The 24859-nt window shown below is 43.8% G+C and overlaps 1 protein-coding gene across 9 annotated transcripts in view; it reads right to left on the bottom strand.

The window, feature by feature from the left end:
- CIT (citron rho-interacting serine/threonine kinase) overlaps positions 1-21260 on the bottom strand; it is a 161283-nt gene extending 140023 nt beyond the window's left edge. For all 9 annotated transcript variants that reach the window (XM_073881028.1, XM_073881030.1, XM_025889434.2 and 6 more), the window contains exons 1-5: positions 21022-21260; positions 20104-20201; positions 14669-14810; positions 7445-7620; positions 3108-3209 (exon numbers count right to left, since the gene is read on the bottom strand). In XM_073881028.1, the coding sequence (XP_073737129.1) occupies positions 3108-3209; positions 7445-7620; positions 14669-14810; positions 20104-20199 (516 nt within the window). In that variant the 5' untranslated portion in view covers positions 20200-20201; positions 21022-21260. The remainder of the gene's footprint in view (positions 1-3107; positions 3210-7444; positions 7621-14668; positions 14811-20103; positions 20202-21021) is intronic.
- Positions 21261-24859: the final 3599 nt, after the last annotated feature.

The raw sequence follows: 24859 nt of genomic DNA, 5'->3' as shown, positions 1-24859 counted from the left end.
CTGGGTGTTTCAGAATTGCAGATAAGGGATGGTGGATCTATAATCATATCTTAGCTCCTAAGCTGAGTTTGGATATTTATAAGAAAACTGTGCCCTTAGCAAGCATTTTACTCTGAATTACCAATGTACTTGAGAAGAGAATGCAGACAAGGAAATAATTACAAGATCCCATCACCGATACCCAACTGAGCTACTAAAGGGTGTAAAAATATCGTTGCAGGGGCGCCTGGGTGGCTCAGTCGTTGGGCGTCTGCCTTTGGCTCAGGTCATGATCCCAGAGCCCTGGGATCGAGCCCCACATCGGGCTCCCAACTCAGAGGGAAGCCTGATTCCCCCTCTCCCTTTCCCTCTGCTTGTGTTCCCTCTGTCAAATAAAATCTTTAAAAAAAAAAAAAAAAAAAGTCGTTGTAGCCAGGTATCAATGTGCTTAAGGGAACGAGAACTCTAGAAAACAGCTGTTTTAAGATCATTCCCATCTCGTAAGATGGTGGCTGGAAAACCTGAGAAGATGGTCATTAAGCCCAGAATGCTGATGCCAGTGGCAAAATCCAGATAGAAGCCCCCCACAGCCAAAAGGCCCCAAAAAGGAAGCCCCCTGCCGCTGGGAGATGTCTTCGCAGAGGAGTGGCTGACATTCCCAATCCCTGAGGTATTCCAGCAAGGCTGTAACCAAGAGGAAGTCCACAGGGGTGAATTCCACGATTAAAAAGAAAGGGAAGTTCCACTACTGGGACAAAGCCAATTGGCAGGGATAAAAATGGTGGCCCCAAAGAGATTAACATTTCTGAAATGACCAAGTATTAAACTCTTGAAGATGCACTTTGTCTGGGTCTTCAATCCAGATGAAGAGAAATACAAGCTTACAGAACAATGCGAGGCAAACCAGAAAACTGGGGACTGTCAACTTTTGCCACAAATCGGGGCCCTTGCTAGTTCCAGGACTGCCTGTATTCTGTGTTGCCTTGAACACAAAAAAGACTGCTTGCAGAGCTGAAGTTAAAACATCCAAAACAATAATAACAAACAAATAAATCCCTGCTGTTTCAAGGGATCTTCTTTTCTGAGAGCTAATGAAGAAGTCTGTTAATACACCCAAACATGAGGGGCTCTAGGAGATAGAGAGAGCACAAGGCAAATGTTGTGTATGCAAGAAATATCCCAGAATGTCAGTGAGCCTAAAACATACCACGGTCAGTTATGAAGGTCAGGGATCCATGCCCCATGTCTCAGGAAAGGAAAGGTCCAAACACAATATTCAAGAAAAGGAAGTTTCAGGCCCTAAACAACAGGCATAGTGTTGGTCCTCAAGAACCATGTGGTTAGTGCAAGGCCCGTCTCCCAACACATCTGTATGAAAACACCCTCGCTCAGAAGGCTGGGTAGAGCTGGCAGGGGAAGGGGGTCTTCTCTACCAGCACTGCATTCTCAACTAATATAAAACCAACGCAAATAAACTGTTTATTATAGGTCAGAAATAAAGGCAACAAAGTCCCCCAAACTACCCTATGGAAGTTCAAGATAAATAAGAGTCCATTCCTCTCTTACCTTCTCTCTTATGTGAGCCTCTGTAAAAGTTTCTCTCCATTCAAGGTAATAGGATAAGTCATGTTTGAAGGGCTGAATCAGGAACAAAAATTGTTTCTGGGATACATTTTTTTCCTTTAGGAATCTAAACCCCCAAGAACCTAAACAAGGCCCCAAAATGAATTTTAGCCTTGTATACGTTATGCTACACGTACATCAGAAATACTATGGCGCTGTTCAAAAGGATGAGGCAGATCTGGGGGAGGCGGGTGGGGGTGTGGGGGAACTGCGTGCTGGACATTAAGGAGGGCACGTGATGTAATGAGCACTGGGTGTTATATGCAACTGATGAATCACTGACCTCTACCTCTGAAACTAATAATACATTATATGTTAATTAATTGAATTTAAATAAAAAATTAGAAAAAAAAAAAAGCTGTGGTAGGGAGGCAGTTCCCCTTTCCAGATTCATTTACAATTAATTGCAAAATTCTATAACTATCCTCTGAATCGCATCTAACACTCGAATGTTTTTGGTTTTTTAAGATTTTATTTATTTATTTGACAGAGAGAGACACAGCGAGAGAGGGAACACAAGCAGGGTGAATGGGAGAGGGAGAAGCAGGCTTCCTGCCGAGCAGGGAGCCCGATGCAGGACTCGATCCCAGGATCCTGGGATCATAACACAAGCCGAAGGCAGACACTTAACACCTGAGCCACCCAGGTGCCCCTAACACTCAAATGTTTAATGATACCAAAGCACAAAATAAACAAAACAAGGCACGATGTGCCTGTGTGTGCCACACACTGCCATGGGCAAAGGCAAAAATAAATGTCGGAGGTAATAAAATATTGACTAATTTTAATAGAAAACAAAAACAAAAGAATGAGGCAGATCTGTATGTGTATGTGCTGACGTGGAAAGATGTTGGGGGTAAATTGCTGAAAGGCAAAAAGCAAGCTGAGGAGCAGAGTAGAAAGCAATATACACCAATTTTGTAAAAACAAACTATACACGTGTGTTATAAATACAGACATAGAAATATTTTTTCCATTAGGGTCAGGAAGAACATACATAACCATTAATATGTTTTCCTAGGATTAGAAAGGATTAGAAAGAAAGTTAGGGGCACCTGGGTGGCTCAGTCAGTTAAGCATCTGTCTTCGGCTCAGGTCATGATGTATATAGTGAATGACATTCACTAGATTTAGTGGCGATCATTTTGCAGCATAGACAAATACTGAATCATTATGTTGTACACCTGAAACTAATAATATATGTCGATTACGACTCAAAAAAAAAATTAAAGATTCTAGTCTACTAAAGGTCATATCAGACTATTCCCAAATAAATGACTTCTCATTATTGCCCTTTAAGCCATGACTACAATACCCAGCAATAGATGGGGCTGTCTCTAAATGGACTGGCCCTTAATCTTTAGGACAGGAGAATAGGAAGATACCTCAAAGTCAGGAAAGCAACTCGACGGACCATACGGGCAAGAACTATATCCAGTTCTACATCTGTGATATCTGAGTGTCAGCACTGGACTAATTCTAGAGAGATGGATGGAAAGACTCACCAGATAAAGGTTATTTTTGTCCTGAAAGGCATACTGTAACTGGGGGATCCAAGGGCTTGTGCTCCGAGATAATATGTTCCGTTCTTCCTCAAAAAATGAAACCTAGGGGAAAAAGAAACTCTTTAGACAATTATAACAGCACTGGGGTCGGGTGGGGAGAATGCCCTATCCTCTCTCTGTAAGCCAAAACTAATGTCTCTAGTTTAAAAAAAGAAAAACCATCCCTTAGCCCAGCACTCGAAAAATTTCATTCATTTGCCTACTTTGCTCAACGTTTTTGCCAGATTTGTATCTTATTTGTCCAATTATTGGCTGAACCCCTCGCCTTAAAGTCAACTCACTTCTTTTAAATCTAAGTACCTTTCTCTTTCTCTTCTTCTTCACCTCCTCTCCCTGAACAATTCAGTCCTAAAGCCCTTAGGTGATGCAGAATAAGGTAAGCATCCATGACAGGTGGTAGGGAGAGAGGGCCACAGTGGCCCAGAACAGGGTGCCAGGCCCAAGCAGGGTGAGGAGGGCAGCGACCATGCGGGAGGGCAGTCCAATACCGGATATCAAGGGCCCACATAGGGTGAGGAAGGCATCCACATGCAGGGATGGCCTGGAGCAGGGCATCTGAGCCCACCAATGGGAGGAGTGGTAGCAAAGACAGGAGACTGGATGCACACAGATGCATAAAGTTAGAATATTAAGGGAAGAGAGCTACAAACACAGAAACGGTGAACACTAGAATAAACTCAGTGAAGCTGGACCGGACTTGGAGGTATTGGTGTGAACACATGGTTTTTCAATATACAGAGACAGAGAAATAAATATCGATGTAAATGTGTGTGTGCGCGGAGGTAGGTGTATTCCCTGGCTCTGTCCACTGAAAGGGGTCTGGAAGCAGTGATACCGCAATAGCAATAAGGGCATCTAGTGCCCAGATCTTGGCTTCTAAATAGCCTCTTACACTGAAAGTCATTGCTCATCTTTGAGAAATAACTGATTGCAAGGGTGGGGCAGGCAAGAGCCTGAACATCTTGTTGTACCAGAAAGCAAGAGACAACCCAAAGAGGGGGATGTGTCAAAAGACATAAAAACCAACCTGAAGGGACTCTCGTGGCCCAACTTAGGGGACAGTTTGAGGATAAAAATACATAATGACAATAATGGCTTGAACTCATTGACTTAAACAGGAAAATGCAAATCCACACAGCTATAAGTTAATAAATTGAAAGTTTTGTGAGGAACAGGTGCTTCCAGTTTGAAAGCACCTCCCTACAGAACACTAATGTAATGACGAAGCAGAAAGGGCTGACCCCACAGTGAAGCATGGCAGATACCTAAGTGAACATTGATGTGAACGCAACAAACTGAAACAAAGTCACCCGTTGGGATGCAACGAGAAGAACAGGGCATCTTATCTGTGATGTTCCTGCCAAAGAGCTAGTACTTGAACCTGAACAACACTGGACATATCTATATTTTACAAAATAACTGGTCTCTAATCTTCAGAATCGCCAAGATCATGACAGTCCAGGGAAAATTGAGAAGCTGGTCCAGAATGAAAAAGACTAAAAAGACAGGACAACTAAATGCTATGTGGGATCCTGAGCTGGACACTTTTGTTCTAGAGGAACATGAAACAACCAGTGGAACATGAATGGGGTCTGAATATTAGACAGTGGTAATGGAGCACTGTTTCTCTCCTGATTTTGTTGGTTGTATTGTGGTTCATACGAGAGCATCCTTATTGTAGGAAATGCACACTGAAGTCTTCGGAGGTAATGGGGCAACGGGTTGGCAACGGATTTTCAAATGGCTCAGGAAGAAAAAAGTTGTTCATACTTTGTAATAGTTTTCCGTGTCAACTTGGCTAGGCTACAGCACCCAGCTATTCAATCAAACACGAATCTAGGTGTTGCTGGGGAACCACAACCCAACTCCTGTAATCTCCTGCTCCTGATCTGAGGTCCTTCTGCTTTCCCAGCACATAAAAGGTGTGCAGTGAAGGTTGGCCGAACTGAAGAACCTACATCTTTACTTGCTCACCGTGAACTCTCTGTTTGAGTCCTGAAGCTTCTGTTAAAATAAGTGGTCTCTGAGGACTCTTCTGGTTCTCACCGAGCCCTGGGCAGCTGTGCTGGCCTCTCCTGGGTGACCGGTCTTGCTTACAGGATGTGCCCCTCCCGTCTCCTTCTCTGGCATTTGCTTTCACTCACTCCCTGTGCTGGTTTTTCTCTTCTCATGCCCTTAAATTCCAAAGCCCTGCCATGGCTCAATTAAAGATTCTACTTTTCTTCATATTCAGAACTCTCTTAAGGAATGGTTGGGTAGCTTTCATTAGCTCCTGTGTGTGTCTGATTTTAAAAACCCCCCAGCCCACGCAGGGCACCTGGGTGGCTCAGTTGGTTAAGCCTCTGCCTCTCTATCTCAGCTCAGGTCTTGTTCTCAGGGTTGTAAGTTCAAACCTCGCACTTTATTTCAAAAAAAATAAAATTAAAAATAAATTAAAAATAAAATTAAATGAAAAAATAAAAACCCCCAGCCCATACTTCACACAAGGTCATTGAGAGTCCTTCACCTGAAGGAAGGCACACCTATTCGAACATCTCTATTGCTTGCCTGCAGTACAGTATATTAGATTGTTTTCTTTTTACATGCACTACTTCCCATCTAAAACAAACACTGCAAGGTCAGGGCTACATTTAATGCCTCTTCTCAAGGACCAAGAAGCACACCATGCAGAACAGGTGCTCGGGAAGTGCGTCCTGATGATAGGTGGTGGCTTAGGTACTGGGAGCTTGAGTGAGCATCTACCATTCTTCCCTTCCAAATGATTTGCAACATCCTGTCATTTCTTCTTTCGGTGAAGTTGTTCACATTTCACTGCTAAACACAGGCTACATCATTCTTGGACTCTGACAAGCAGCCTCCTGCCCTCCATTGCTCCTTTGACTGGAGGCCTCACAAAGTCACTGAGTCCTCAAACTCTGATCCCAACCTCCTCCTTCCAAAAGTGTAAACAATCCCCAACCGCCTCACATAGTGAACTGCCATTCCGAAAAACAGTTCTTGGGGGAATGGGGAGTTACCATGTCATAGGTACAGAGTTTCTATGTGGGGTGATAAGAAAGTTCTAGAAACAGAAAGTGGTTATGGTTGCACACAACATTGTAAATGCACTTAAGACCAGTGCATTGTACCTTAAAAAGGATTAAAACAGTAAATGTTATGCTATGTATATTTTGCCACAATAAAAAAAAGGTTCTTCCAATTTCCCGATGACCCTGTCCCCAACCCAATGTCTCATTTCTCCTCATTCCATCTGTTCTAAACCACTAAGATGAAAACACACACACACACACACACACATCTGTATAGCATTCTAGTACTCAATCCTCCAGAAAAATCACACACACACACACACACACACACACACACACACACACACACTTCCACCTGCCATCACGCTTCTCTGCCCAGAACCTACGTTCCCTCTCAGCGGTGTGAACCTCCTCTGACTGTCCCTGGCTCACCCACATCTCTCCTCACTCCATAGTTGGTGAATTTGCTCACTGCTCTCCCTTTTGCAATGCTTTAGCTGCTAAGCGCCTGCTTTACACATTTGCATTTTTCCTCCACTTTCCAAAGTTGTTTTTAAAGCCTGTAACTAACAGCCATGGAGCTTCAATTTCTTCTGCAGGCTTCCCACGGAGCTGGGTACATTATCGGACACATGATGTGTGCTCGGACATCTGTAACTAATAAATTGCTCTGAACACCAAGGCTGATGACCGTCTCTCTAGAAACTCGGCAAATGAATCAATATGTCTGGAGCAGCAGGCTTGTTTAAAGAAAGAAAAATACCACGACCAAAAAGGGAAGTTCTTACCTGCTCTTAAACAAGCAACACCCTAGCCACAGAGTAACTGTATTTCATTTCTTCAAAGGCCTGTTTAAAAATCAAATATATATGCCCACAGCACAAAGAAAATGTGCCCCAAAGCGAACGCTGCCTAACCCCACAATATGCATATCTCGAAATCCCCCAGCCGACGGTCAGGAAGGTCATCTTAAATTCGTTAGTTAAAAGGCCATGTTGATTCTGAACAAAATACAACCAGAGAAACGGGATAAAGAAATCAAGGGGAGCTTGTGAGGCTTCAAAATGAGTCAATATCAGTTCAAGAAGAAAAGCTGAGAATGTGAGAGAGCTTTCTGCAACCGTCATTAACCAGAGGATCACCAAGGAAAACTTGTGTGATCCCAGATGTCGATTCCGCAGATCATCACCTCTGCAGTGAACACTCTGGCACAAAAGGGGAAAGGCCGTGGTGTTAAAATGCTCCTACCTGCTCTTGGGCCAACAAGGTCTTCTTCTTCATGACTTTCATGGCATAGATGTCCCCGGTCGCTCGCTCCCTTACCACCTGCACTTCGGCAAAGTGACCACAACCCACAAGACTTCGGACTTCAAAGTCCTTGGCTGAAGGCTGGAGCTCCTGTAACTCAGCTATGGTGTCAGAATCTGCAAGAGATGGAAGAGTTGCTCCCAGGTAAGGAAAGCATTTCAAATACATGCATCTTTATGAAAGCAAAAAAAAAAAAAAAAAAAAAAGAAGAAAGGAAAAAGAAGTGTTCCTATGTGTTCCCTCCCTGTCAAAAGACATTTAGTCACTTTCTCATCCGTCATGAATAATTATAAAATCAGCACAAAAGTGTTTTTATATGTTAAGTTAAAATTAAGGGCTCCAGAAATTCCAAAGCAGTTTCCATGGTAGCTATAATTTGAATCCTGTAGACTCAGAAAATAGGAGGAGAACACAAATCATGCTTTTCTGCCTCCTCTCTGAAGGGCTGCAGGGTAGTGTTCGGTCAAACATGTTTATAAGCATTTAGACTGGCTTATGATGTGACATAAGCAACACGATTCCCATCTCAATCCACTCTGGAGTGGACTTCCAGATCATTCCACCCTAAGTGCATTCTGCACAGTTTTATCTCACTCACCCAGGTTTTATCCCACTATCCCATCTCCCTTGGATGGTGTCAGAACTACCTTCTTTCCCTTAATATATAGCAGTGCTACCAAAAAAAAAACAAAAAATAAAACCAACCAACAAACAAAAAAAATGAAGTCCTGGCATTTGCTCTGTAGAGTTGGCAGGTCACACGCCTGGAAGGGTTTACAACTATCTTTTTCTTAGCATATAGTCTTACTCCTTTCTCAAGTGCAGTCTCTCAGTCAGTATCTTAGTCCGCTCAGGCTGTTACCACAAAATACCACAGATGAGGTGGCTTAAACAACAGGCATTTATTTCTTATAGTTCCGGAGGCTGGGAAGTCCAAGATCAAGGTGCTGGCAGATCGAATTCCCGGTGGGAACCCGCTTCCTAGTTTATAGAAAGCCACCTTCTCACTATATCCTCACAAGATGGAGAGAGAGGCAACCCTGGTCTCTCTTTTTCTTCAAAGGACAACAGTTCCATCATGGAGGCCCCACCTTCCTTCATGACTTCATCTAAATCTAATTACTTCCCAAAGCCTCCACCTTCAAATACCACCATATTGGAAATTAAAGCCTCAACATTTGAATCTGCAGGGGGACATGAACATTCAGTCCATCACAGGTAGAGATCCTCCATGTATGAAGTATGGATTAAATGGATGGCAGATTTGAAATCTACCATATATTTACTGATGCTCTAAGAACACCAAGCTGGGACATCACTGGATATGCAACGATTCTAAAGATCTGAAAGAATGGAGCGGAATAGCCGTATCTGACTGAAAAATTCAATCCTTCACATAATAGAGAAACTCCATATAGAGAAACAGGGGTTACACTCCAAAGGAAGACAAGAGGAACACATAATCAAAATTATCCTGGAGAATCCCTCAGAAAGGTGCCATGATGAAGACCAAGAGACTTCTGAATTCCCACACAGACACTAAAGTCCTCCGGGCACTAGAGTGGGTTGCCATGTCCACCATTGGGCACCAGATAAAGCCAGGAGGCTACATTCTAGAGTTACACTTGGCTTGGCAAGTTATTCACACAATGAGAGGAAATGAGTCCAATGAAGGGGAAAGCCATTTCATACCTATAGTTGTTGGGCAGCATATTGATAAATTAGTCAATGCAGTTTTAATTGCTACCCACCCCCTTTCTTTGTGGCACGAGTGGAGTTGAATTCACTTGGATCAAAGGCACACATGATGGAACCCACTGCACTGGGTACCTTACCAGCCACAGACCACACCTTTCTCTGAAGACACCTGGAAACACCTCCCTTTGGTCCCTGAGGGAATCAGGCAAGAGTGCTGGGTAGATCCAAATAAATTCACCATGACCACTGTAAAAAATAAATCTAAAGCGCCTTCATGGAGAATTCCATGCAGAAGCAAAGCTGAAAGCTGCACAATATTTTCCTTTTGCCCTGACATCCTTGTGCCAAGTCCAGTCTTTCTTCCCTGCCCTTTTTCCAAGTTTCTTTCAGATCAGGTATTTGAGGTTTGAATTATAATTCCCCAAATATGCTGGCTTGCAACTTTCTGGGTTGAACCTGGTTTTATTATTGCTTGCCCACAAAGCCAACATCTCTCGAGTCTCTGCTGGACCTTGTGTCCCTAGGTTGCTTATAGCATTTGTCCAACTTAACTCTGGATCCGTGGCTGGCAACCACCAGGCATTTCAATCACGTGAGTAGACAAACTGCTACAGGCAAAACCACAAGAATACTCAGAATTATGAGGAACAATTCCAAATGTCTATGTCTTTTTCCAAAGGCTTTGGATTATTAAGGGGAACAGGTCAGATATTAAACTCAAGTCTATGATGATTAAAAAAAAAAAAAAGACCCTCACAACTTCCCTCTATAACCAGCAGCTTCTATGACTCCAAAACCACATCCCACTTCAGCCCTGCACCCTGTTAATTACAGCATTTAAGGACTGAATATTGAGGTGGAAATGAAGACCCAAAGCACTGTAATGAAAATGCAGTCAAAGAACAGCCTTGTCAGATAAACATTTGGACCCAGGGGCAAAAGCCAACACAGCTGAGTATATCCCTTCCTCTCCTGAAACTCAATCAATTCAACATTTCAATTTCTAGGAATTTGTCCTTCACAGAAACGTTAGCAGATGTGCTGGAAAACAAAACACAGCAAGATGCTCATCACGAGCACTGCTTGTAACAGAAAAATAACCAGAAATGAACCTAAAGGTCCAGGGGTGCCTGGGTGGCTCAGTCAGTTAAGTGTCTGCCTTCAGCTTGGGTCATAATCCCAGGGTCCTGGGATCGAGCCCCGCGTCAGGCTCAGCATGGAGTCTGCTTGTCCCTCTCCCTCTGCCTCTGCCCCTGACTCATGCTCGCTCTCTCTCTCAAATAACTAAAATCTTTAAAAAAAAAAAGAAAGAAAAAAGAAATGACCTAAAGGTCCATCAACAGGAAAGTGGAACCAACCACTTAAAGCCACCCACGTAAAAGAATATTAGGCACATGAAGTAGCTCAATCTCCACGAGAATATACATTCTTTAAAGGCAGGGATTTTTTTCTGTTTTGATCACTACTATAAACCCAGTACCCAAAACAGAACCTGGCACAAAACAAGTGCTCCATAAATATTTGTTGAGTAAATATATTGCTAAGTGAGCAAGCTAATAGCAAAATATTACAGACATATGATCCATTTTGTGTAAAATGAAACAAGAGTGATGTTAGAACATACATGGAAAGGGCTGACTGGTACACGGGAGTGCACTATGCTATTCTCTTTACCTTGAGACATGCTTGAAAATTTCTATAATAAATATTTTATAAGGACCAAAAAAATTGCAATATTATGCTCCAAACTGGTAACAGTGGGTATCTCAGACAGAGGAGATTTTGAGGGATATTCTCTCATTTTGACCTTTTATATTTAACTTTGTATTCTGTTTACAATTAGGAAGAAAAAATTCTTAAAGTGATATATCCACCTCAAAGTACTACCGTTGTGAACATACAGAAGCTTTTGCCTACAGTAAACATAGGTGGAAGAGCGTAGGGTTGCAGCGACTGTCAAATCACCAAGAGCAGTCCAATTTCAACAATTATCAACACTTTGCATGTTTAATATCAGTTTATTTTTTTACACAAATTCTATAATACAATGCTTAAGGTTTTCCCACTTGGTTTGCTTAGCAATATAGTCATTCGACCAATATTTACTGAACATCTACCATGTGCCAGACACTGTTTTAAGCCCTGGGAATAGAACAGTAATTAAGAAACAAAAATCTCTTCCCTGGTTCCCAGATCCGGGTTCCCTGCTCCCCGCCCTCCTTTGGCTCAAAGATGGGGCACCTCTTCAGAGCTATACCTTCGTCTCATTTTCTCCAACAATCCCAAAAGAAAATCTCCATCTCTACGACAAGATTCAAGAAACTTAAGCAGCAGCAGCTGTTGGGCCCTTTTTCCCATGTGAAAACGAAGCTTACATTCCAAAACAGAAAACTCAAAACAGGGAGGGGCGCGTGGGTGGCTCAGATGGTTAAGCGTCTGCTTTCAGCTCAGGTCATGATCCCAGGGTCCTAGGATCGAGCCCTGCATCGGGCTCCCTACTTGGCGGGAAGCCTGCTTCTCTCTCTCCCTCTACTGCTCCCCCTGCTTGTGCTCTCTCGCTCTGTCAAATGAATAAATAAAATCTTTAAAAAAAAAAAAAAAAAAGAGGGGGAAAAAAGAAAACAAACAACCCTACTAATGTAATCACTGTTTTTCAATCACAACCTCTCGGCCTTACTCCCCAGGAAGCCTCTTCAAAAATACAAAACAATTCCTTGCAAGAGAATTCTATTAGAAAAATCTACATTTCACTAAGCCTAAGTCCCCTGATTATTGAAGGAGTTTAGAAGATCCACTACTTTAAAGTAACCAGAGGGCAGGGGTGCCCGGGGTGGCTCAGTTGATTAAGCATCTGGATTCTGGATTTCGGCTCAGGTCATGATCTCGGGGTCATGGGATCAAGCCCCGTATCAGGCTCCATGCTCAGCGGGGAGTTTGCTTGAGATTCTCTGCACCTCTCCTGCTTGTGCTATAAATCAATCATTTTAAAGAATAAAAATTAAAAATAAAAAAATAAAATAACCAGAGGCCAGACTCCAGACTGATGAAGGTGCCTGAAGATGGCTTGATAAATTAGTCTGTCTCATAATTTCCCCTCCCCTCCCACTCCCTACTTAAAAATTTAAATATTCAAGAAAATAAGGTGGGAGTTTATTCAAATATGGAACAAAGAAAAGTACCCAAGTACATTTTAAAATTAAAGACACACAACATGTTAAATATATGTTGAGGTTGACGGCTAGTTATTGGGTTAACATTTATTATCTCTTACGTGTCAGGCAACACAAGCCTGGTCTGTGCACTAAGTCATTCAATCCCCGCACAGCCTTATTACATATGTGTTTTCCCCATCTTGCAGATAAGGAATCAGAAGAGACAAGGTACAGGTAAATCCCAAAGGTCACTGTGGTGGCCATATGCTGATTTTAGCTACTCAAAACTCCCAGCTCCTTTGGGCACTTACACATCCTCCATTCCATGAGACCCCAGTAATCAGGGTGCCCTGAGCCCCTGGGTACCCAGAGAAGTTCCCATCACACTTCATATCCTGGCCAGTGCCTGCTCAAGGGGTAGGCAGATGACCCAGAGCAGAGCTAATTAGAATCTTCCCTCGGGATTGTACTAATATAGACAGTGGACGATAAAAGTTGAACAGGGTATGTATGGTACCCAGTCTCCAAAGATGGTGCCCAATGAATCACATGCCTCCTAGAATTCACAACCTCATGTAGTTCCCTGGCACATGGAATTTGGGAAGCCCTATAACTCACTTCAAACAACAGAATGCAGCCAAAGAGATCCTCTGTCCCTTCCTGGCAGCTTTGGTGCTTTGGAAATTTGGTGCCTGGCACCAAAGGGACCATGTAGATCAGAGGTCAGCAAGTTTTTGCTTGAAGAGCCAGAGAGTAAATATTTTAGGCTTTGTAGGCCATACAGTCTCAGACACAATGACTCAAATGCCTTGTTGTGAGAAAGCAGCCACAGAGTACATAAACAAAGGGCATGGCTAACAAGTTCCAGTAAAACTTTGTGTACAAGACAGGTATTCCAGGCTGTCATTGGCTGACCTTGATGGAGAGACCACACGGAGAAGCCACGTGGAGAGCAAGAGGCCCTGAGACTTCACAGAGACAGGGAAAGGCCCAGTCATCCCAGAGTCCTAGCTGAGTCCAGTCTTCCAGGCAACCCGCCAAACACTGAGCAGGCCATCTTGGACATTCTAGACCAGGAGAGTCCCAGGTGCCTGCAATCTTAGCCAGAGTCACATGGAGAGGAAAAATCCTCAGCTGAGCCCAGTCAACCCACAGATTCATGAGAGGTAATATAGTGATTACTGTTTTAGGCCACTATAGTTCAGGGTGCTTGGTTACACAGCAAGGTCATATAAGGGAGGATTTCTCACACTTGGCACTACTGAAATTTGAGGCCAGATAATTCTAAGCTGTGGTGGCTATTCTGTTGTTGCAGGAAGGTTAGCATTATCTCTGGCTTCACCCATTGGATGCCAGTAGCACCCTTCCCCTCCAAGCTGTGACAACCAAAAATATCTCCAGACACTGCCAAGAGTCCAGAGGGGGGCAAAATCACCACTGGTTGAAAAACACTGATGTAAGGTAATAAAATACAAAAGTGGGACACGGACACCAGCAGCCAACTCCTCCACCTCAAGGAAGACAAGAAGAGGGTGTGGGTAGAGCTGATTTATGCCTTTCATAGGCCCTAGGCACGCCTCCCTTCATCAGCCCCTTCCTCCATAAAAAAAAATAAATAAATAAATCAAGGGGCGCTGGGGTGGCTCAGTCGGGTAAGTATCCAACTCGTGAGCTTAGCTCAGGTCTTGATCTCAGGGCCATGAGTTCAAGCCCTGCATCAGGCTCCACGTGAAGTGTGGAGCCTACTTTAACACAAACAAACAAAAAAAAACTATTAAAAAAAGTCAAAACTTATATTTTACCATGACATTAACATAAAGATGAATATAACCCCAAATCATTATACATTATTATAATATTTTTATTATTTCTAAATTAAATTAAATTAAACTAATGAAAAGAAGTTCAGTTTATTAAAATTAACTACTGTGGGCCCTGAGCACTGTGTCTGCTATGCCTGCTAGATTATCAGCCCTGAGTGGGTATAAGGATGGAACCAGAGGACATCGTTTAACACCCTGGAACCAGCCATGCCAAGAGTTTGACCCAACCCTGGATTTCTCAGTTTCATGAGCCATACATTCACTTTTTGGCCTAAGCTAGTTTAAGTTGAGTTTCTGTCACCTGCAACCAGCAGACCTGACTTATCTGGTCTCCCAGCTGCAGCAGGTGGAAACTGGCCTGAAATTGGGTCTGTCTTCCTCTGAGCAGAGTTCTTACCCACGACCACCAACCACTAACTCATTTTGGCCTCCACCATCTTTGCAGTTTTGTCTAGCAGAACAGTTTTCAAGAAAAAGTTCTCCAAACTTACACTTCCGGACAAAGTTGTTCACGTGCTTGATCTTCATCAGAGCAGGCTGACTGCATTCTCCGAAGAGAACGAAGAGGGCATCTAATATCCCTTCTCGGGAAAGAGGAGACATCTGCTGTTGAGTCAGAAAGGGTGGTTTCCCCTAAAAACAGCAAACAGCAGATGGAGACACTGTCAATAATGAAAAGCTTTGATCAATAACATCCACACAGAGTAAATTACAAGCCACCAACTCTTAACTGCTCACGACACACGCTAACAGCAAAATTCTGGGGCTTCATTCTTTAAAGCGACATCAACTGAGTCATTATGTTATCACTTGTAAGATTCCATTACTGTGGGTTTCTTCCACCAGCACCTGGGAGGAAAACTTCACAAGCATGCCATTAAAAACAAAAAGCCAGGGGCGCCTGGGTGGCTCAGTCGCTGGGCGTCTGCCTTCGGCTCAGGTCATGATTCCAGGTCCTGGGATCGAGCCCCGCATCGGGCTCCCTGCTCGGCGGGAAGCCTGCTTCTCCCTCTCCCACTCCCCCTGCTTGTGTTCCCTCTCTCACTGTGTCTCTCTCTGTCAAATAAATAAATAAAATCTTTAAAAAAAAAACAAAACAAAAAGCCCCCCCTTTTTTTGAGAGAGAGAGAGAGAGAAAATGAGCGGGGGGGGGGGAGGTGGTCAGTGGGAGCACACTCACCGCTGAGAAAGGAGCCCAATGTGGGACTGGGATCCCAGGACCCTGGGATCATGATCTGAGCCGAAGGCAGACACTTAACCGACCAAGCCTCCCAGGTACCCAAGGCCCTTCTTTCTTAACAGTCTGTGGCTCATGGGAACATTTACTCTGGACCCTGCTGGTTCTGAAATGTTTCCATGTCTCTACAACAGGACACAATGATTGCTACTTCTTTCAAGTGTGCCCAGAGGTTTGTTAATATAACTGTGGTTTCTTTAATTCACTTGAACAATCTAGAATAGTATGGATGAAGTGACCATACTAAAGCTGAATTTATTCATGATCTAGACCAACAGTTGCAAACTGGCAGACTATATCTAACCCACATGTTTTGTTGGGCCTGGAGCATTTAAAATAATTTGAATTATCTGCCAATATTGAAAAATCAGGAAATTTGGGGGTTCTCCTGAAACACTAGAGGACCAAGCCACATTGCCCCACATCCCTGTCTGGTGATGCTGAGCTGTGGCTGAGTGATGCTGCCCCTCTGGGTAGTGAATGTGGTCTGCAGTTCATTGCAGACCTGACTCCCAGTCTTCCAGGTGGCCCATGTGACTCACTCATAGTCACTGCCTGGCCCCCAAAGACATGAGTTTGCAACCTCTGGTCTAGAGCAATGATTTCCATGTGCCAGGCTATGGATTGTGTGGAGGTATCTCTGCAGAGATGGCCACCTATAGGCCCTCTCACTCTGTAGGTGCTTGGCACCGCTCTCATCAACAGCCAGAGTCTATTTCCCCGCCCCTTAAATCTGTGCTATCTCGGTGACTTGCTTCAAGCAACAGGTGACACAAGTGACACTGTGCCAGTTCAGGGCAGAGCTCTAAAGATGCCTAGCAGCTTCTGCTTTTGCTCTTTTGGGAAGCCAGTCACCATGTAAAAAAGCTTAGTCTAGACCAGGGGGTCAGCAAACTACAGCCCATAGGCCAATGTGGCCCACCGTCTGTTTTTATAAATAAAGTTTTATTGGAACACAGCCACACCCATTCACTTACATATTGTCTGTGGCTGCTTTTGTGCTACAATGGCAGAGCTGAATGGCTGCAGCTACACCCAAAGCCTAAAATATTTATTATTTAGAGAAGAAAGTTACAAGGCCTGGGTTAGACTACTGGATAATGAAAGACCTCATAGAGAAGTCAGCTGGAGGAACACTGAGATGCCCTAGCCAGCAGTCAGTACCCAGATATTCCAGCCCCAGCCAAGCTCCCAACACAATATGGCCTCTGGAGTGACCCCAGCTGATATCACAGGGTGAAACAGAACTGCCCAGCTGAATCCAAACAACCCACAGAATCTTAAGATAAAATAAATCATCACTGCTTTAAACTCTGTGAGTGGTTTCTTACACAGCACTGGATACTAGAAACGGACTGGCTACATTTGAATCACCTGAAGAACTTAGCTAAAAAAACAACAAAATTCTCTGGTGCTGGGGCACCTGGGTGGCTCAGTCAGTTAAGCATCTGCCTTCAGCTCAGGTCATGATCCCAGGATGGGATCGAGCCCCGCGTCGGGCTCCCTGCTCAGCGGACAGCCTGCTTCTCCCTTTCCTCCCCGCTCGTGCTCTCTCTCGCTATCTCTGTCTCTCTCAAACGAATAAATAAAATCTTAAAAAAAAAATTATCTGGTGCTATCCCTGACCTACTGAACTAAAACTTCCCATTTTGTAGCTTAGAACCTGTTAACAAGCTCACCAAGAGATTCAAACCTCAGCCAGGGATGTGAAGCACTGGGTCACAAGCCACCATATCTGTCACTTTGGTTATAGTTCTGCCACAAATTCCAAAAAATAGTCTTTGTTCTTTTGTTCTTTACTGAGTTTAGACTGATTGGAGCAACGGTTCCCAAATACAGTACTAATGCTTAACCAAGTGCTCAAGTCTGCCACGAAATGAGAAAAATGAACACCACATGATGACTGGTCTATAAAGCTAATACACATTCAAATTTTAAAGGGACCTGTGTTCTGAAATCACGTCCTTCCTCTGTTGGTGTTTCTCAAAATGTCCCTTCTTTACGAAACGAAAGGACCAGAAGATAATGGCTTTTCTCTATATCTTGTTACATCCTTCTTACACCTCTTAGTTGGCAAAATAAAAAGCTGGCAAACCTATATCGGCCTAGCAAATTTGTGAAATTTTGTTGGCTCAAAAGTCTAAATGTCTGCTGACCACCTGACACAAAACTCACTGGGACGTTAAGTAGAAACACTTAACCCAGGGACTCCTGGGTGGCTCAGTCGGTTAGGCAACTGCCTTCAGCTCCGGTCATGATCCCAGGATCCTGGGATCAAGCTCTGCATCGGGCTCCTGGCTCCACAGAGAACCTGCTTCTCCCACTGCCTGCCGCTCCCCCTGCTTATGTTCTCTCTCTCTCTGACAAATAAATAAAATCTTTAAATAAGAAAGAAACTAAGACCCAGTCCAAATACTTACCTGAATGGAAAACAAAATCACTACTCTATCTACACCTCATTAAAATAGTATTACACAGGGGCGCCTGGGTGGCTCAGTCCGTTAAGCGTCTGTCTTCGGCTCATGTCACGATCCCAGGGTCCTGGGATCGAGCCCCGCATCAGGTTCCCTGCTCGGCGGGAAGCCTGCTTCTCCCTCTCCCACTCCCCTGATTGTGTTCCCTCTCTCGCTGTCTCTCTCTGTCAAATAAATAAATAAAATCTTTAAAAAAAAAAAAAAGATAGTATTACACAGGGAAAGAACAGTATCCGTACCTGGTTAGGCAAATGTTAGATGTATGCTATGCTTGCAAATAATAGCTTTCCTGGGGACGGGAAAGAACTCATCACGAAAAAAAGATGAACTGGGGATTTACCCACAACCCTTGCTGTTAGAATGACATTTAAATATAAGACACAATAAATCCTAACACACGTTGGCAGTGTTGCCAATGGTTACATGCCCAGCCTCTGTTGTCAGAATAAAAATGGAGCCTGGCTCTGTCATTTACAAGATGCATGATCCTGGGCAAGTCCTTGCCTCCCTCGATATCTGTCTCTTCCTATTTAAAATGTAAATAAGAATAGTCCTTACGTCTGTAATGGAGCTGAAGTGAGATAATCAGGACCATGCTGGCTCTGTACCAAGCACGCTGAAAGCCACAATTTTTTTTTTTATTTTTTTTTTAAGATTTTATTTATTTATTTGAGAGAGAGAGAATGAGAGAGAGAGCACATGAGAGGGGGGAGGGTCAGAGAGAGAAGCAGACCCCCCGCTGAGCAGGGAGCCCGATGCTGGACTCGATCCCCAGACTCCAGGATCATGACCTGAGCCGAAGGCAGTCGCCTAACCAACTGAGCCACCCAGGCGCCCTGAAAGCCACAATTCTTACATAAGGAGCACATTTTACGCCTTCAGTCAATTTTGTAATAAGTCAAAAAAGTTTTGGAGTAAAACATAAAGGGGCTAAAACATGGCAGCACTCCGGTCAGCTAGCATTAGGGACAGACTATTCATTTGTGAAAAATATCTCATGACTTAAAATGACAATGACAACAGGAATGGTCCCACAAAACAACCTAAGCTTTAAATCTGTCTCCACTCTGATCTCTTTGAACATTCCCCAATACCAATATTTTGGGGAAAAAAATGTCATCAAGAAAGTATCAGTATCATCATACAGGTATCCTTGCATAAATACCTTCCTAAATATAATTACTGCTAAGTAAACACAAATTTGTCATTATTATAACTAATATTAGTTCTACACTTCGCATTAATAATAGTTACCATTTATAACCATTGGCTTACCAAGAGCTAAGCAAGAAAAGTGCTTTATATCAATTATCTCATTTCATCCTCATGATAACCCTGTGAATTTGGTGCTATAACCTCTATTTGAAAGAGTGGCAAATGAATGCAGAGAAGGCAAGAGAGTCGCCCAAGATAACACAGCTAACAAGTGCTGGGGCCAGGATTCAAACCCAGATCTTCACCACTATCTATATTGTCCCCTTGACTTGTGAATTCATAAGTCAAACAAGGATTTCTACATCAACGTTTCATCTACATCAAAAACAAAAGAATTAGAAGTCTACTTGGAAATTATTTCCTGAGCTTTAACACTTCTGGGGTGATAGAAACGTTCTTTATCTTGAGCAGAATATGGGTTTCACAGGTGTGGGTATTTATCATTTCTTTCTTTCTTTCTTTCTTTCTTTTTAAATAAAGATCTCTTGAACAGGGCGCCTGGGTGGCTCAGTCGGTTAAGCATCTGCCTTCAGCTCAGGTCATGATCCCAGAGTCCTGGGATCAAGTCCCCGCATTGGGCTCCCTGCTCAGCGGGGAGCCTGCCTCTCCCTCTACCTGCCTCTCTCTCTCTCTCTCTCTCTCCCTCAGTCAAATGAATAAATAAGAAAATCTTTAAAAAAAAAAATCTCTTGAACGAAAATAAATAGAATTACATCTATAGCTATTGTGGCCCAAAGAATGCCTTTGTTTTTCCTTAACAAAAGAACAACCTTAGTACAGATAAGTAAAGTGTAAGAAATGATAAAAAAAGATCTCCCTTCAAGGACAAGTTCAGCTAGCTACTCCTCTGTACAGTGGCTTTTTCCACTACTATCAGCACATATAAAAGACCAAATAGGATTTCTCCTAGAAGATTAGCTTCAATCCTGTAATAAGAATAAAAGAGACAAGGAGGTTCCAAGGAAATAAGCACAGGTGAACAGAGCTGGCAGCGTGTTACCTGGAAGAAATGATTCAGCCTGGAGGCCCGGTTGGCAATGGGTTCAGCAGCACCAGCGTCCAGCAGATTCCGTGCTCCATATTTGAACTTCAACATCTCTGCAATGGTGAAGAGATACAGGAGAAGGTCAAGTGCGTACTGCCAAATTGAGGAGGAAGGGCTTGAAAGATCCTGATCTTCCTCAAGATGTCAGGGATAGCGAGGTGAAAACCAGCCACCACAAAACAGATCTTAGGAAGTTCAGTCTGGCAACGGACATTAAAAAACAGATATTTACTCACTGTAACAAGAGGTAATACACTTATCTGACAAATCAATTTATTATCTGCTCCACCGATAACGTAAGCTCCACAAGGGCGGAGACACAGAGCCTGGCACATAGCAGGTGCTAATAAATACTGAATGAATGAATGATTGAAATAAGCGAATTACATAGTATGTTGGAAAGTAATATGTACTACAGGGTTAAAAATGAGAAAGAGCAAAGTAGGGGCAACTGTTGTGTGTGCGCAATTTTTAACAGTGTAGTCAGAGTAGACTTCACTGAGAAGGTAACATTTGAAGCAAGATCTGAAGCGGGTAAGCAGTAAGCCTTGCTGATGGGCGGGGGAGGAAAGGACAGGGTGCCGTCCAGAGGGCACAGCCAGGGCTAGGGCTCTGAGGCAGGACCTGGCCTTCTCTGACAACAGCAGGGAGACGAAAGGCGGTGGAGCAGTGGGAAAGACGCGAGAAATAGGAGGTGACTGACGGTACTGAGAGTGTGAAGTCACTACACAAATAATAGGGAGCTGCCGCACTCCACTGGACGGAATAACGCAGGTAATGCTGACAAGCAACGAGGCAGGGCGGAACCCACAGGGGACCCCTCCAGGTTTAAGAAGGGAACAATTCCTCCTGCCCCGGGCACCACCTACTGACCTTTAGGCTCTCTCGGAGGAGGGCGCGCGCACCGCCAGCCTGGTGAGACCCTCCGGCCCTCGGCAGCCTTGGGGGCGGCACCACCGCCCTCCCGGCAACTGGAGGGAAAGCCCGGACTGGTGTGGGTGGAGGCGGCCCTGCCCCCGGCCTTACCGAGTGGGGTGGGGGAGAAATGGGCGTGCGGGGTTCAGACTCACGCTCCGCCGACCCGGCCAGTCCGCGCTCTGCTCCGCCCCGCGCCTCCCGCCGCCGCGTTTGAACCTGGTGAACAGCATGGGCGGGGCTCAGCCGTGTCCGGACCAATCAGAGTGCCCGCTCTTAGGACGAAGTACTGCGTCCCACCCAAGTCCTTACAGGGATAGAGGAAGTGAAAGGAAAAACCAATCAAATTGTTTCTTCCTCTGACTCGTGACCAATGGAAAACGGGGAAAGACCAACCCGGCAGGGCAGCTCCTGGAAATTTGAAATTGGCGGTTAAGCAGGATTCTGCGTTTAAGGACGCGTCTGTTTGTGTATAGGATCCCTGGGGAGGTCGCGAGAGCGCTGTCCTTTGCTATCATGGCCACCTGCGAGGAGGAAGGCAGCCAGGCCGCCCTAGTCTTCTTGTTCCTTAAACCGGGCTAAAGTCGAAGTACTTGTTATTTGGGGAAATCAGCTTGTTCTCTGCTACAGCTGAGGCAGGAAATGTTTTGAGCCTGAACTGCCAACCTGCCTCGGTTACTTGCAACTTTGGGGTGATTGCCCAGCGATCAATAGGTGAATGTATTGATACTGTCTGAAAGGACATTTTAAAAATCAATTAAACGCAGGAGATTTAAATAGGCACTTCACTAAAGAGGAAATCCAAATGGCCAACAAACGTATAAAAAGGTGCTCGGGGCGCCTGGGTGGCTCTTAAGCGGCCGCCTTCGGCTCGGGTCATGATTCCAGGGTCCTGGAATCGAGCCCCGCATCCGGCTCCCTGCTCAGCGGGAAGCCTGCTTCTCCCTCTCCCGCTCCCCCTGTTTGTGTTCCTGCTCTCGCTGTCTCTGTCTCTGTCAAATAAATAAAATCTTAAAAAAAAAAAAAAGGGTGCTCAACCTAATACATAATCACGAAATAGGAAAAATAAAACCACAGTGAGATATAACACTCACCGCCCCCTCCCCCCCAAAAAGATGTGGAACCACAGTCATCCATACATAGCTGATGGGACTATAAATTAGTACAGTCTCGAAAAAAAAGTTTGGCTCCATTTGGTAAAACTGAAGATAAACACATCCTATGGCTCACATGTACAAGAATGTACAAATAGTACTGTATGACATAATGGCAAAAAAAAAAAAACAACCCCTGGAAACAACACAAATGTCTACCAGGAGTACAAAGTATAATTTTTTTTAAAGACTTTTTTTTTAAGATTTTATTTATTTATTTGAGAGAGAGAGAATGAGAGACAGAGCACAAGACGGAAGAGGGTCAGAGGGAGAAGCAGACTCCCCGCTGAGCAGGGAGCCCGATATGGGACTCGATCCCGGGACTCCAGGATCATGACCTGAGCCGAAGGCAGTCGCTTAACCAACTGAGCCACCCAGGCGCCCTACAAAGTATAATTTTTTATATTGCAGTGTTTTCATACAGTAATGAAAAGGAATAAATACAGCTAAACACAATGACATAATGAGTTTTGAAACAATGCTGAATGAGGGAAATGGCAATAGAATAAAGTATGATTTCATTAAAATAAATTTCAAAAGCAGACCAAAAACATGTAAAGGGAGAGATGTACGTACAGGTGGTAAAACCATAAAGAAAGCAAAAGTCAGGAGAGTGGTTCCCTGGGGTTAAAATGGAGGCCATTCAAGGTGTCAGGGAGCTGCTATGATCTGTTTCTTAATCTTGATAGTAATAACATAGATGCTTGTTTTAGAATTATTAAATTGGGTGTGCATGTATTTATATACATGTTCTACTTATGTACATAAAAAATTTGAAGGAGACAGTCTTTCCTGTACTCTTCTAATTCCTGCACTAGATAGAACTGGAGATGTGTTATCACATGCACCCATGCACACACGTGTGCAGCAGTACAAAACCAAAGCGACAGACTTGCTGAATACACTTATTTTCCCCAAATGTAAACTTGCTCGTTCTCCCTGGGACGATAATGATAGCTACTATTTATCAAGCCCCCTCCCCTACCAAGCACTTTATCTCATTTAATCCTTACCACAACCCTAAGAGAAAGGAACTATAACCCACCTTTTATGGATGGAAAAACTGAAACTCAGAGAAGTGGAGTGGCTAATTTGAGGGTATTCAACTTTAGGTGGTGGAGTGGGGTTTGGAACTCCCGGACTGACTCCAAATCCTTTGGTCTTACACAAAACCTGCTTCTCAGAAGATGCTAGAAATTCTCCCAGTCTTTTCATTTGTCATGTTGCAAGGGCTGACTCAGTATAGAAAGATGTCAAGCAAAACTAAGAAATGCTTTTAAATGACATGTTGGCGATGGCAAGGTAAGGGGAGATGCAAAGTGGGTTGTAGCCAACTGTTGACTTGATATAAAGGATCTCAGCAAGGTCTGAAGGTGGATCTAGTCAACACTTCTGATTTTTCTAGTCCAGCCAAACCTGTTAGTTTCCTGGCATCAGAAATAGAAGCCTTTACCGGAATCTTGGGATTTGTTCATCCTAAATTAGAATGCAGTGTTAGCAGCACTGTTTTGCACTGCCCTGAATCCTGCCTAGATATCCTAATTTCCCGTTAGGACAATTACCGATCTCTGCAAACCCCTTATGAAACAAGACAGGGAATAAAGAACAAATAAAATGAATACAGAAAGATACAGCCAAAAAACACATTAACCCCACCAATTTTCTTTCAGGAGTAGTAGCTGCACAAAAAAAATGTATGGGGAGAGCAAATAAGAAGGGCCCAAGAGTGGATATGCAGGTGCTAAAAGGATAAGACACTGTCAAATAGAACTGTCATTAAAACTAGACAGACGGGTGCCTGGGTGGCTTAGTCCATTAAGCAGCAGACTCTTGATTTTGGCTCAGGTCATGATCTCAGGTCCTGGGATCAAGCCCCACATCAGGCTTGGTGCTCAGCGGGGAGTCTCCTTGAGAATTCCCTCTCTCCCTCTCCCTCTGCACCCCCTCAAATAAATAAATCTTAAAAAAAAAAAACAGGAAACCTGAGACCGTATGTTTGTTCTTGCACAAAATGAAACCATGACCAGACCTATGCTGAACATGAATCCATGATGATTATCATAATGAGGATTCTGGAAGAAGGCCATCATAACTGAGCCATAATGAAGGACCTTATGACATTCCTCCATTCAACCATTCATTTATAAAAAAAAAAAAAAAAAAACATTTATGGTGCCAAGCACTGGGGGTACCGAAACAAAAAAGACATCCTTCTTGTCTGATTTTCAAAGGCTAATTACGGTGGGGAAATGGGGCTGTGAGCAAACAATTGTGAAACACTTTGAGAAGTTCCTGTCACAGTGGGAAGTACGGAGTGCTGGGGCAACCCAGACAGGGGAGGGCAGGCCGTAGGTGGCAGCAAATAGCCAAAACTTGAAAATGGAAAGAATGTGATGGCCCTCAGAGGGGTCCCCTGGGAGATAACACAAGCGGAGATACTCCAAGACTCCTGGAAGGGGAAGGAAAGACAGCAAGACTCAAATCAGACCTAGTGGAACCTTAAGAATGATACATTACCATCCCCGAAAGGACAGAAAAAAGGATCTGAGGAACTAACCCCGTTCTAGATATAGAGATAAATTTATTCTGGTCCCTTTGGCAAGGAAGAATTCTTCAAGCTATTTTAGCCGCAGGTAACTTCT

This window comes from Callorhinus ursinus, unplaced genomic scaffold, assembly GCF_003265705.2.
Source record: "Callorhinus ursinus isolate GAN/ISIS: 27379988/994484 unplaced genomic scaffold, GSC_fseal_2.0 scaffold41, whole genome shotgun sequence".
In the NCBI taxonomy this organism is placed as follows: Eukaryota; Metazoa; Chordata; class Mammalia; order Carnivora; family Otariidae; genus Callorhinus; species Callorhinus ursinus.
This window is presented reverse-complemented; position numbering and strand designations above follow the sequence as displayed.